The sequence below is a fragment of the Vidua chalybeata genome, chromosome 3, assembly GCF_026979565.1.
Source record: "Vidua chalybeata isolate OUT-0048 chromosome 3, bVidCha1 merged haplotype, whole genome shotgun sequence".
Lineage (NCBI taxonomy): Eukaryota > Metazoa > Chordata > Aves > Passeriformes > Viduidae > Vidua > Vidua chalybeata.
Window position 1 is genome coordinate 106109781 of NC_071532.1, and position 13344 is coordinate 106123124.

Below are 13344 nucleotides of genomic sequence, written 5' to 3' on the forward strand. Positions count from 1 at the left end.
GCCCAGGCAGCCACCTGCCCGCCCCTCAGAGCTCCCTGCTGGGCTTCACATTTCTCAGCTGCCAGACCTTGGAAAATGTGTTTTCATCAGGCAAAAATGTATGGTCTTCTACATAAATGAATGGCACTTTACAAATATTCAGTGGTGTTCTGTGCTGCCACAAAAGCCATCGCAGGTGTTGCAGCCTGGCTGTTTCCAGCCCTGCACGCATGGCTGTGGACTAGGAGGTTGAGTGGCTTGGGCTGGATGCTGCTCTGCAAGGAGGGGCAGAGCAATGTGCCCTACTCTGAAGAGAAACCCTGGCAAGGAGGACAGAAGGGCTCCTTTTCAAGCCTTGAGATGCAGCACAGAAATTAATCTTCTGCCTGTAAAATTCTGCCTTGTAATGGCAGCTGTTCTCAGAGGCACTGAGCAGATCCCTGAACCTCTCACTCCTCTCTCTCATTGACAGCATCTCCGTTTACTGTAGTTGGGACTTCTTGCTCCCGTAATTTCTAGACTCAACCACAAATTCTGCAAGCCTTACCCAAGGAATGACAGACTAATCACCTCTCTTGCTCCAGCTCTACCCATCCACGAGCCACCCAGCTGTCATGCAACAGGTCTCAAAATACCGGTGCCAGTGACCTACCTGTATTTACTTACATGTCACAGCCCTGCCTAGGCTTAACTCTTGTTAAAATTCAGAGGTGAAAGGGAACAGTTATGTAAAGAGGTGCAGTTCAAGATAAATGAATCAAAGACAACAGAAAAAAAAAATCTTCTGTGGCATAGAAACAGGAGCCACATTCTTGAAAACTGTCATTTTTGGGGCAATTCCAAAAGCCAGTCTTGCCCTAAAATGAGGGTAATCAAATCTCCAACTCCAACTTGTTTGTAGGTAGCTCCAGGGAATAGTTCACTCCTTTCATTTATATCAAGGATTAGCCACTGCTGGATTGGGATAATGAATTTGAATTAATATGACCAGGTTATGATCATATCTGATCGTGGTGCCCTCTTTTTGCTTGCACAGTGCTGAGCTTCAGTGTCTGAAATACTTCTGTAGGGTGGATAGGCAGGGGCTGATAGGGTGAGAAGAGCCACGTGACCTTTCCTGCCTATACTGTAGCCATAGGTGAGGTGCTTCATGCCTTTCATTGATGTCTCTGGATGTAGAAAAGCACTAGCAACACCCTGTAGCTGAAGGAGAAAGAACCACTGCCTGACAGAATTAATTCTAATTACTGTAATGCTGATTGGGATCCTTGGGCACTGCTATAATCATAGTAGTAGTAATAAATAATAATGGTGGTTATCATTATTTTATTATTGTTTTCCCTCTAGACATTGAAATGATGAGAAAGAGTCTTGGATAGACTACCTAGATAATTACTTGTATAAATTTCACCACATTCCTAAGAAATAGATTTATTAGCTGCATGCCAGCTCTGTGCTAAGCTGGTTTTTGATGGTGTAATAAATATCATTAAAAGAAATCAGATAGGAGTTGGGTAAGGGTTTGAGCTTTAAGTTTGATGAGAATAAATTTTTATTCTGTCAACTTACTTTTAATCTTCCTTCCTATATAATCCCCTAGAACCTGCTTGCATCTTTTATTTACCTTTAACAAATAGTAGCTCTCACCCAGGTTGTTTTGCCACTGAATTAGGCTGCCAGAGATACTTGCAAACAAGGTAGATCCCACACTATTAATAAGTTGTCCCAGTTATTTTGCTTCTCCACTAGTACCTTGCAAGATGTAGTCTATTCTCAGTCCCTAGGAAGAGTCTAGGTCATGAAACACTTCCAAGGGCACGTGCTATTCACTTGCCAGTCATTTAAGCCAGCATCTTCAAACTCGTCATCTTCTTTCTTAAATCTCAGCAGGGAGCCAGATTTGTGCCTCCAACTGTGATCTCCAACACCGTAACATTACAGGCTGCTGCTGATCCTGCCTTTAGAAATGGTCCTGGCTGAGCATTTGGATTGTGTTCCATCAGTGAATGGCATTAAGGGTATATAGGAAACGTGGCTCTTTTGTTTGCTTTATTTTATTCTGGCCATGTTGTCTGTGAACAAAAGCGTTTGCTCTTAATCCTGTTGTTCATCTTGGTTTGTAATGATCATTTCTGTGATGGTGAATTAGCAGGAGCTGCTGGTGCATGCCCAAGCCCACAGCCATTAATTTTCCTGATTTTCTTCTGATAGAGCAGGTGCAAACTGGCAGCATTTGACCCTAATAAGTTACACTAGTCTTGCCAGATTTTGTTTGCCTGGAACAAGGAACATTATTTGTATCAACATCCTGATAAAAAGTGAGCAAATGGATTTGTTGGGCAGGTAAATTTTCCTGACGAATTTGCAAGCCTGTGTTTAAACAATGTAATTTATTTAATCTTGTGATTTTACTAGTTCTTTATTGTAATCATACAATAGAATCATTACAGTACATGTTTTCTTCTCTCATGAGGCAGATGGATAGTGACTGAGGCTTAAAGATAACGTTTATCTACAAGATAGAATAACGAAGGCAGAGATTTGCAAGTTAATACATTTTGGGCTGATAAAACAATTCCAAAAGAGAAGCAATGCTGGGGTGTATTTTTTTTTAAATCCTGTTAATAAAACATTCAGTGACTTATGACATACATATTGCAATGATGTTGCTCTATAAATGTCCCTTCCTGTCATCATTTACATGATTGATTACCTTGCAGCTGCATAAACTTGTATAACTCGGTAAATAACCTATTACCTCAGTATGCACATGGTTTTTGGTGCATGTTGTGGAAATATATGTTATATGTTTGGGCATCTATGCTTTTATATCTCACGAACCCATAATTACGATAAATCAAGATATTCAGTACAAAATACAACTTTCCATGTAGAGTGCTGAGTCTGATGTGTACATAGCTGAAGATTGGCTGTAATTTAACAAAGTTCCTTTTCTGCTTCTCCCAATATATGTAGACATATTGGCTTTGAACCATTAATCACTCTGAAGATGATAAAAAAATCAAATAGTGGACAGTTAAAATGCAGCATCTTTGCACTCTCGTCTTTGCCTGAAGTTTCAGTGCTTTAAGGATTAAAGTAAAAAGTTAAAGTTCCACAATAAACAAGATGTTCAGTCTAAATTGTGTGACTTGAGCAGCAGTTTCTAATGAGCACACAGCTAACAGTCTCTTAAGCCTCATGAGAAGCTGTCTACCCCAGTCTGGAGTCCTTTCTTTGGTAATCAAAATAATTTGACAGAGATAAAAAGAAGTAGCTTTTCTTTGGTTAAGTGCTTCATCTTACATGAAAATCTTGGATTTCCTGTTTTCTGGAGTCCTAAATACTGTCCAGGGAACAAAGCAATTTAATTTGATTTTTTTTTTTGTCTTGTCTATCTTTGTAGAAAATATTTAGCTCTCTTATAATGGGAACACAATTATTTTAGGGTAAGCATTTATATCCCTAATTATGAAAACAAGCCAGCAAGATCAGCATGTTGAGCTGATAGGGCAAATCCTGGGAAGGTGTTGGCGTGGAGAGGCCAAAAGGCAGCTGGGTGATGGGACAGGCCATTGCTTTGGTCCGTGCAGGGAGGGACCAGCCCCAAAATACAGGCTTCAGTTTCCTCAGTCCAGGGTGGAGCTGGAGCTCCTCCCTGCTGCCAGCAATTCTGCAGCCTCCTGTCAGCTCAAACACTTGCTTTTAGTGGATGTGATTCAGATCCCTGAGTTGTATGAGACCCTGAGCCATAGACAGTCAAAGATAACAATTTTTTTTTTCCTTACGCTGCCAGAATGAGTGTGTTTTCCTATTTCTTAAAGATAGATTCTGAGTGAAATATGAACAAAATTGAGGTTATATTATGGAGCCAGCTCTTTCCTGCTGTCTCCTGCTGGGAGAAGCAAGTAGTGGTGGTAGGCTCACAGGTGGACCTTGGAGAGGCAAAAGGAAAAAGTCCCACTTGTCCAGGGAAAGATCACAAATAACAGTTCTAAGTGTGTCTTTATTTTAAATGTTAATAATTTATTTCAGTGCCCTTTTGGAGCACAAAGCTTAAATACACGTCATACCTCTGAGTCTATGGCATGGTGAGTCATATGGCTTCGAATGTAAATAGGTGTCACAAACTCTGTCAGTCCTCCTGTTCTCAACCAGGCAGCCTGGGTGGAAGCTGAACCAACTGTTCCTAGGCAATAATGTACATTTACATAAAATGTTTCACATTTTTCATGTTTATTCTGTGCAGATGGCTCCATTTTGAACATCCAGAATTTGTTTTGACTTTGTGACTGCAGCTTGTAAACAGAGCGTTGGCTGGCATCTGCACTGGGTATAGGTAGCTTTTCGTATTTGATCTAAAATTGAGTGAAGCTGTAGCCAAACCATTAGTCAGTCAAAATAATGTTGCAAGCCAGTTAAAGGCAGCATATCCAAACCATGAGGGAAGACTGAATGAGAGACGGTAGCGCTGTCCATAAATTGACAAATTGATGTGCTCGCGGTGTTTCACTTACACAGCTACTTTATCCAGACTCTAAATGTGGCTTTGCAAATCAAGGCATCTCACTATTAAATGTTCTGAACAGAATCACACAGACGTTCTGTTATGGGAACGTGTTGATACAAATAATGCAGGAAAAATGCATAGATACACATCTATTTATAACTCAAGATGCAGAAGACTTCAGTTGCATCACTATTAAACATGAAATCACTATGGCTGATTCTTGTATATGTGTATTGCATGTTTGGAAATTATTTTCAAGGACAAATAAATAGCAAAAAATGTAGATTTCTCTACTTTTTCTTTTGTCAGTTCCACTACTAGATCTTGCAGATGAAGTATTAGGGTTATTTTTCTTGCTATCAGGTATTGAAACATTTTTGCTCTTTCCTATATATTAGTTAACAGAAAGGGACACTGATTCTGATTCGTTATTTGAGAGTGTAATAGAGCCATCTTTTGCTTTAAAGGGTTCCCTGTGCCTTTGTCTTCTCTAGTCAAAGCAATTTAGTTGAAGGATAAGCAGCCCAACTATGTTCAAAGGCATTCGCTTGATTTTGTTGGACTTAATTATTCCAGACAATCAGAATATTTTTCAGTAACTCCCCCCTTACCCATTCAGAGTATATCTGTGCTTTCTGCTTATCTGCAGGTTCAGTTCTGCTTGCACATTGCTCAGGTCTATCACCTTGCTGGAGAAATACATGATTTGTAAATCTGAAAGAATTCCCCAACAGCTACCATAAAATTAAGCTGTTAAAGAGCTCTTGGAGCTTGTTTAAATGTAGACCTAAACAAATCTCTTTGCTGTTTAGCTCAAGATAAATCTTTTAAAAAGTCCTGTTCTAAATCACTTCCCAATTTTAATGAGTTTATATATCAGCCTTTGCCAGATTTTTACTGTAGCTTTTCTCTAAGATTATAGCCATGATAAAGTAAGGGCTAAAATTGTTTATTATATATTATTCTTCAGAAGCAAAACTTTTTCCCCCAGAGGCTGTTGGGAAAGCTATTGATTTTCTGCCACAATGTGAAATGTGTGACCTTTATAATATGAGCAATGATTACAAGGCCAATAAAATGACATCATTCTGTTTAAACTTTAGAGTTCGCCGGGCAAATAGCAGAATGTGCCACATTTAATGATGTCCATGGACGATAAGGGGGCATTGACTGGCTTCAAGTGAGACTGAAACATGAAGGAGGCAGGCTCTCAATCCCCAAAACACCTCATGTTTGTGTCAGGAGTTGGGGAACAGGAGTGTATATACCAGGTAGAACTATGACTTTTCCCAGCTCTTAAGGCAGGAAGTTGGGACTTTTCTGGTAACAGGCTTTTCTAAATGTTTGCATTTACTGATGTCACCAACAAAACTCCTCCTCTTGTGACACAGGATGAGCTATTTGGGGAACAGCTCTATATATTGCTACAGATTTTCCCAAATCCACTGCATTTGCAGTTACAGGACTAAATTCTATTCTTGTAATACGGCTTTAGCCACTTCATTGCAGTTCCTCTAGAGGAGCCAAGAGAAGACTCTGTCCTAAATAGATGAATTCTAACTGCACAGGGCATATGATATCCTAAGATTAGTGAAAACAAGGAACACAGAAACCTTTATTCAGGCTTTGAGGAGAATGTTACAACCTGATTCACTGAAATAATTTCATAAAAAAGTCTATGGAATTTCCCTTTTCAGTGACATCAGTCTGTTCCCTGACATTACGTTCTTCTTATCCTTCAGACACTTAATGTTTGATCCATTAGGACCTGCTTCAGCCAATTCCCTGCCCATTCTCCAGCCTCTACCAAGCCAGACCCCTGGCATGGAAGCTGGGGTAGCTGTGATTTCCCTGTGCAGTCTGAATCCAGCCTGTACTTGGTATTTGATCCAGTCAAACATGGAGCCAAACAGCTTGCTGCTTAGAAAGCACAAGGAAAACAGCACAACACATTAAAGGCATTGCAGAGGCAGGAATAGGGATAATTTTCTTTCCCATTTCTGGCTCATTGTGTAATATCAATAATCTCTGTAGCTTTGTATTATACTTGCCATAAGTGGCTCTAGTGATTGATTAAACACCTTAGCTTTTCTTTGGCATTTAATCAATTGCAGCAGCAGTTTATTGCTTGGTGTATTACAAAGTAAAAGAGATTATTACTTAATTATTGTGAAAAATAGCATCTTGCAGTTGTTGCTAGCATGGGTATGTGTCTGCACTGACATTGGTGTCACATCATCCTTTCCTTTGTGCTCCTCATCTCCGCACTGGGTGCGATTGTGCGATTCCCAGTGGATCATGCACGGTCCTTCCCGCAGCTGTCGCCAGCACAGTGCAAGTAGTGGCATTAAATAAATAATTGCTTATGGTAGTCCCACACTGCAAAGAGCCTGACTCTTGCTTGCTGGGTACCTCCAAACCTCCCTGAAATTTTAGGTGATATGTTTATTAACCAGCCCACATGAAAACAAGCTCATTGTCAGGTACAAACCACTTCTGGGAGCAGTTCAGCAAGAATTACATCGGTACCAAGAGGTATTTGACAGCCCAGAGTGCAGCACCAGATGTATGTAAACTGGAGATAAATCAGATATGGGGCATATCATTGAGGTGTGAGTGTGAGAAAGGAAAAAACCCAACATTTTGTGACATCCTCTTGAGGATCTAGGAAATGGCAACTCTTCTGTTTGCTACTAGTGGATTTCTGCCTCAGTTGCAGGATTGAATCCATATGCAAGAGTCCAGAAAGAATACTGTGGTGTGATAAAAGCACAAGGATTTAGACCTTATAGACCTCTGTCCCTGTAGGGTATAACAGGTGTCGTGGTCAGTATGTGTTGTTAGCATCTACTTGTAAAATAGGGTCTAACCCATTTGTGTTGCCACTAAAAGGGACAGTTGAGTATTTAGAATTTTAAAAATGGGGTTTAATTCCTTGGTTTACTCCTGACTCTTTGTGATCATAGGCAAGTAATCTTGTCTCCTTGTGCTTCAGTTTCCTCCTGTGAATGGGAGTAACCATTCTTCACTACCTTAGAGAAGACTAAGAAATTAGAGACTGCTGTCTGCTCCTCCATTGAAAATTAAACCTCTTTAAAGTTTTGATCCATCAGAGATTCATCTGAGTTAAAGCTGTGCCCTTGACTTGTCCAGGGCTGGTCAATGAAGGACCAGTGACAAAGCATCCACTGCAAATTTTAAGCATTTCCCCAAATGACTTTAGGTGCTGTTGGGGTGGATGGTTGGGGTGTCATGCGGGAAAAAAACGGAACCTCGTATGTTGTTTATTTTTCCTGATGGTAGTAGAGGTCTGACCATCACCTTTCTAGGCAGCTGTGCAAACCCAAGAGGTTGGTAGTGCTCGTGGTAGTCTTTGCTCATGCTTCAAGCTGGCGTTGCCTGTGAGTAGTGATGCTGTGGCCAGTCCGTATCTGTCGCGCTGCATCGTGTGCCGGTTTTGTGTCACTCGTGCAATAGCTTTTGCAAGTACTCGAGCAGAACTGGAGCGAGCAGACGTTGACTGTCCAGTGACAAACAAAAATCTCATGTTTCTTTGAGAAGGTGCTGGATGGTCCTAACCATTAAAAGAGTTTATTTTCTTACTCCAACAGATTTCCCCTCCCCTCCTTGATGTTACCAAATTTATCATCACTTTTGTCTTTCAGGTGTAACCTGTCTTTAGTGTTGCAGACACATCAGCCATGCATTAAGAACTGGGCCCTTACTTTGTAATTCAGTATGACTTTCTTTTTGTCCAATAATTTCACAAGCACTAATGCACACTTCAAATGCAGGAGATACTTTGATCCCCAAATTGTTCAGCACTTCATGCAGGAAAAACCATAGGCCACAGTCATGAAACTCCTAGAGGATGGCTGCTGGCTTCCTGTGGCAGAGCTGGTTATTGTTTCCCCCCCCCCTCCCTTCTTTGCTCTAACCATTTTGTCTGTCTAGCTTGTCTTGTATTCAGTTTTCAAAGCAATTGCCATGAAGGGCTTCCTTTTTTTAGTGCCTAAAAGGGAACAATAGATTTTTTAGAATAAGCATATATTACATTTTATATGGCCATCTGTGTACCATAGATATCATATTGATCATATCTGCAATTTAATATAATATACAGAGAAGTTCAAGCTAAATAGAAATTACTAATTGTTATTACTGTTTTTTATGAAAAGGTCTTTAAATGTATGCTTAAGTGCACATGACATCTAAAATTATTCTAGTGCTGGATTCTTGAAAAAGTGGATGACCTTTTCTCTTGAAATTGGAGAGTGGTTTTTCTTTAACAGTTATATTATGCACAGAAGATGAGATGTTAACCAAGATGTTAAAATGTATTGTTTCCCTTTGAAAGCTAATCCTGTTCCTCATTTTCATTAATGTTGAATCATTCATTTTCCTTTTTCTTTTTTTTCCTTTCCTTTCCTTTCATTTTCTTTTGCAACTGTTTTTGCATGAAAATGCAAAGTAGCAATAAAGATTTTTCGTAAGACTTGCTTTAAGACTCTTCTCTTTCAGATCCAGTTAAAGTTTTTAAGTTCAGTTATTTTAAATTCGTATTCTTCAGTTCCGTAAACAAAAATAATGGAGAAATATAATGAGGTGCAAAGCAATTTTCTAGCCCTCACGAATCAATAAATGCCAATAAAATGGGGATGGTGTAATGTCCATAATTTAATTGTCTGCTGTTACCAGGTCACCACGAGACAGCAGCAGAAGTGGGGAGAAGCTGGAACTGGCCATGTCCAACCTCACTGCGGATGTCCTGGAGTTGCTTCTGGAGTTTGTTTATACAGGTTCTTTGATCATAGATTCAGCCAATGCAAAAACACTACTGGAAGCTGCCAGCAAGTTCCAGTTTCATACTTTCTGTAAAGTCTGCGTTTCATTTCTAGGTAAGAATCATTGCATCTAGTGAGGTTTTAAAATCTTGTGTTAACGTTTATAAACCTGTCTTTGAACAACTCTTGAAAGATAATGAAGAAACCCAAGATGAAATAGAGTAAAATAAAGTAAAACAACATTGATTTGGTTTGTGATTTGAATTTCCAGTGCTGACATGACGGCCAATGGAAAATGGTCTACAGAAGTGTAGCTTGTTGCTTGAGTGGCAACAGCTTTCCCATCTTGTATAACCTATTTTGTTGAATCTTGTTCCACTCTTGGAACCTTGATGACATTTTGTTTCCCAGAGGATGATCGCTGCATAGATACCAGGCTGTAACACACAGATTACTTGTAACTGTGAGAGCATATTTTGGGTTCTACACCAGGCCAGCTTGGTCAAACACCAAAAGAGTTTGGAGGTGGGCTCCAGTGGAGGAAGAACTGCAAATCTGCCAAAAAAATAAGGACTGCATTGCAATAGGTGCAATTTTCTTGCATTTGTGAGAAAGTCCTTCTTTACATGTCCAGTGTTCCAGATTGAACGTTCCTGGGGTTTGTTGCTCCATACAGAGCTATGGCCTAATGTCATCATAAAGGTGGGTAGAAGGAAAGGTTGCTGTGCCCACCCCTGGTAACTGGTGTGCCCTGTGTGCACAGGGAGCATTTGTCTCAGTGAGGGTCTAGAGAGCAATATCTTTGCCAGTGCCTCAGTCCCTCCTCTCATGGCCACAAGAAATCCATTCTTCTTGCCAAAAGCAGCATGTTATTCTGCTCCTTTCACTTTCCCTCTGCTGGAAAGCAGAGGGTATTTCAAAACAGTCCAAGATTTCCAGCTCAGCTAAGCTTTACTGGCCAGAACATGAGCCAGACAGACCTGGCATGGCAGAAGACAAGCCACAACTGGAGCTCAACTGAAACATGGTGGTTCAAATTCCTGTCTGTACCACAAGCCACTCCTTCACTGTCATAGCTGTAATATCAGTTAATAAGACAGTAATAATTTAAAAATTAACAGAAATGTATTAATACCAAAAAATTGATGTTATGTGATGTATTTCCCAGGTATAAGTAACCTTTACCTATAAGTAATCTTTTTTGACATCTGATTTCTGCTTGGGCTTCTTCAACTTCCATCTTGATGTGAGAGGCATTGTTCTCTCTGAAGCCCAAATAAATTGTAAGTTGTTCCTGGGCAGTTCTCATTTGAAATTGACATCTACTGTTGCAGAATGTGGAAGATGAGACTTCAGAAAAATGTTACGCTCAAAAAACAAGAACAACAAAAAACTCTCAAACGAGTCCAGTTTACTGCTGTGTTAATTTTCACTGCTAAGCCAGCCTGCTGGCAAGATGAGTGGTGTGACTAGGCTGGTACAATGCAGGCATCAGTAAAGAATCTCTGGCATTGTAGTCTCCTTTCCAACTTTTTATATGCCCCTTATTTCAAAGTCTGTTCTCAAATGGAGGGGGTACTGGTGATGTGAAATTTATGCTTTCCAATCTCACTATGGACTGTGCAATTTGAATGAGGTTCTGGCTCTGGCATTGCTTGCTCCCAGCTTCCCTTTACCAGTTTTTTACAATGATTAGATCTTACAGTCTTTCCAGAAATACAGGATGTGTTTAAGTTGTGATATCACTGAAGATTCAGCAAAAAAAAACAAAATACATTTATTTCACCGAATCACTGTGAGAGTTTTCTGATAGTTAATATTTTAATTCAGTGAACCATGTTATGGTGTGAAATAGTAGAGTTGGTTATAAGTTCAGTGATATATGAGGAGTCACTGGAACTTTGTATTCGCATTTGGAGAATTCACAGAGTGTAATTGCTTATTTTTATTTATAGCTGTGACTTGATTGCGCTACAGAGACAGCAGAGTATTTGCCATCTGAAAAGTTTAGGGAAAAGCATTTTGTCTTCTCTGTGGCTGTGTTTTTATTTTTCACCTCAGCCACCTCTGCGCTGTACAAAGCAAAAGTATGGTAAAATCAGGGGTGTTTTTTCCTGCAGGGTTTCTGGAGGGTTGACCAGTGTAAACAGTGAATTTTTCCCATCAGTATATGTCTAAATAGAGAGAGAAGGGAAGTTCAAAGAAGTAAAAGCCCCAGATTATTAAGTCTGTTCAGCATAGCACAGTACAATCTCAGAGGAAAATCGGGTCATCCTTTTTCAGCCATGAAGATCCAGGAGGATCCTGGTGTGGTGATATCCAAGCAGCTTTTGTGTCTCTATCCTGGGCTCCTCAGCAGCCTTGGGCAGAGGCACCCAAATTTTCTTGCACTTTTTTGGTGAAAAGATGTGGCAAAATGTGCCAGGGAAGTAGTTTCATTTCAATGGGAGATTTCTTAACCATCTTCCCTGGGATAATTATAGCCATGTTCTCTCTCTTCCTCACATGCTAACTCCTTCGCTTTTGTCTAGACCATGAGAAATGAGAACAGTTTTGTGCTGACTGATGCAGCAATGGTGACAGGTTCATGCAGGCACCATATGATAACTGGACAAATGTTTGCAAACTAGTCAGGATGTTGAAGGTATTTCCCCCACCCATATGGCTGAAGACTTGAGCCTTTTTTTTTTCTTTTTTTTTTTCATATTTGTTTTATGCTGTCAGCACAGTCATGGCTTGAATTGGGTTTCAGATGATTCACCATTATCACAGTTTTGGTCCAGGGTGCATGGACACCCATCACAGGAGGGAACATATTCTGAGCTTGTACTTCAGCCTTCGCTGATAAAGCAAAAGTATTCATCCTTAAGCCTAAATAAGCTGGTGGAACCTGGTAGTTTCATGGACCAGATTAGGAAAGAGCAGGAGCTCTGAATTTTCTTAGTCTCCTGAGCAAAGAGCACAAAATCAATGTTTGGAAAGAGTATTAGAGGAAGCAATGAGAAAAGCTGAACGATTGATCAGTGAAGAGACCTGCATTCCTCAGGCACCTGAGGAAAGAAGAGGCCTTTATGGTCCTTATGAATTCAAGAGAAAGTATTATAGGCAATTTTTTTAATTCATCCAAGGTGGAACTTCACTGCTCAGCCCTGGAGAAACCCTAATATATGCACTTCATATAAACTCTGTATCAACTTCAACTATATCTGGAGATGGGAGGAAGGAAGACTCTCACAGGGAAGGGAAATCTTTTGGACAATTCATTAGACAATGAAGGCATCCAATAGTCTTCCACCTATCCCCCATCTTCACATGCTTTTTGACACTACTAGGAGTACCTGAGGAGTACATTTCCCATCAGAATGTACACATAGTATCACAAGGATGTCCACATTTTGTGCTGTTTTTAGTGATATCCAAATCATCATCTAGAACACATTTCTCAGTGAAAATGCTTAATGCACACAAGAGGGGGTTTGCAACCACCACTGAGCTTCAATTGTACTGTTACCACAATCTCACTGAGTAATCCTTCCTGCAAACTGTTTATCTGTGGTGTTATCTCAAATCTCCCCACTCCCAGAAGTGCAGTTGGAGCAGTCTGCCTGGCTGATTGTCTCCTGATGATGCTGCACAGGATCCTGTTCCAAAGTCACTTCTAGCACAGTGGAAAATACCAGCTGCTGATCTGCATTATTGTGACACATGTAGCAACAAATACGCTATCCAGCACTGTCTCAAACCAGAGAGAACCTACTAGATTGCATCTGATATCCCTAAAGTCCACTCATGAGTCTGTTACAAACTACCCTTGAGCATTGGGAATAGCTTAGCAGTCAGCATTTGTGTTCTGAACAGAGACAAGGTGAAACTTAAAAAAAATGTGTTGTTACAAGCCCAGTGTCACTGTGGCAAAACAACAATTACTGTAAACATGCCGGTGTCCAAAGGAACACAGCTCAGGAGCAGACAGAGCAGAACTGGTCCTTTGCTGTCTTTGTCATGCCAGAATTGACAAGTACCCCTGGACTGCAGTCATTTGGGATGAGTTGTATTATACAGCAGAAGTCT

General features: G+C 40.3%; 1 protein-coding gene across 2 annotated transcripts in view; it reads left to right on the plus strand.

Annotated features, from left to right (window-relative positions):
- Positions 1-13344, plus strand: part of KLHL29 (kelch like family member 29) — a 392570-nt gene that overhangs the window by 326031 nt on the left and 53195 nt on the right. For both annotated transcript variants that reach the window (XM_053937487.1, XM_053937488.1), the window contains one exon: positions 9188-9387. In XM_053937487.1, coding sequence (XP_053793462.1) covers positions 9188-9387 — 200 coding nt within the window. The remainder of the gene's footprint in view (positions 1-9187; positions 9388-13344) is intronic.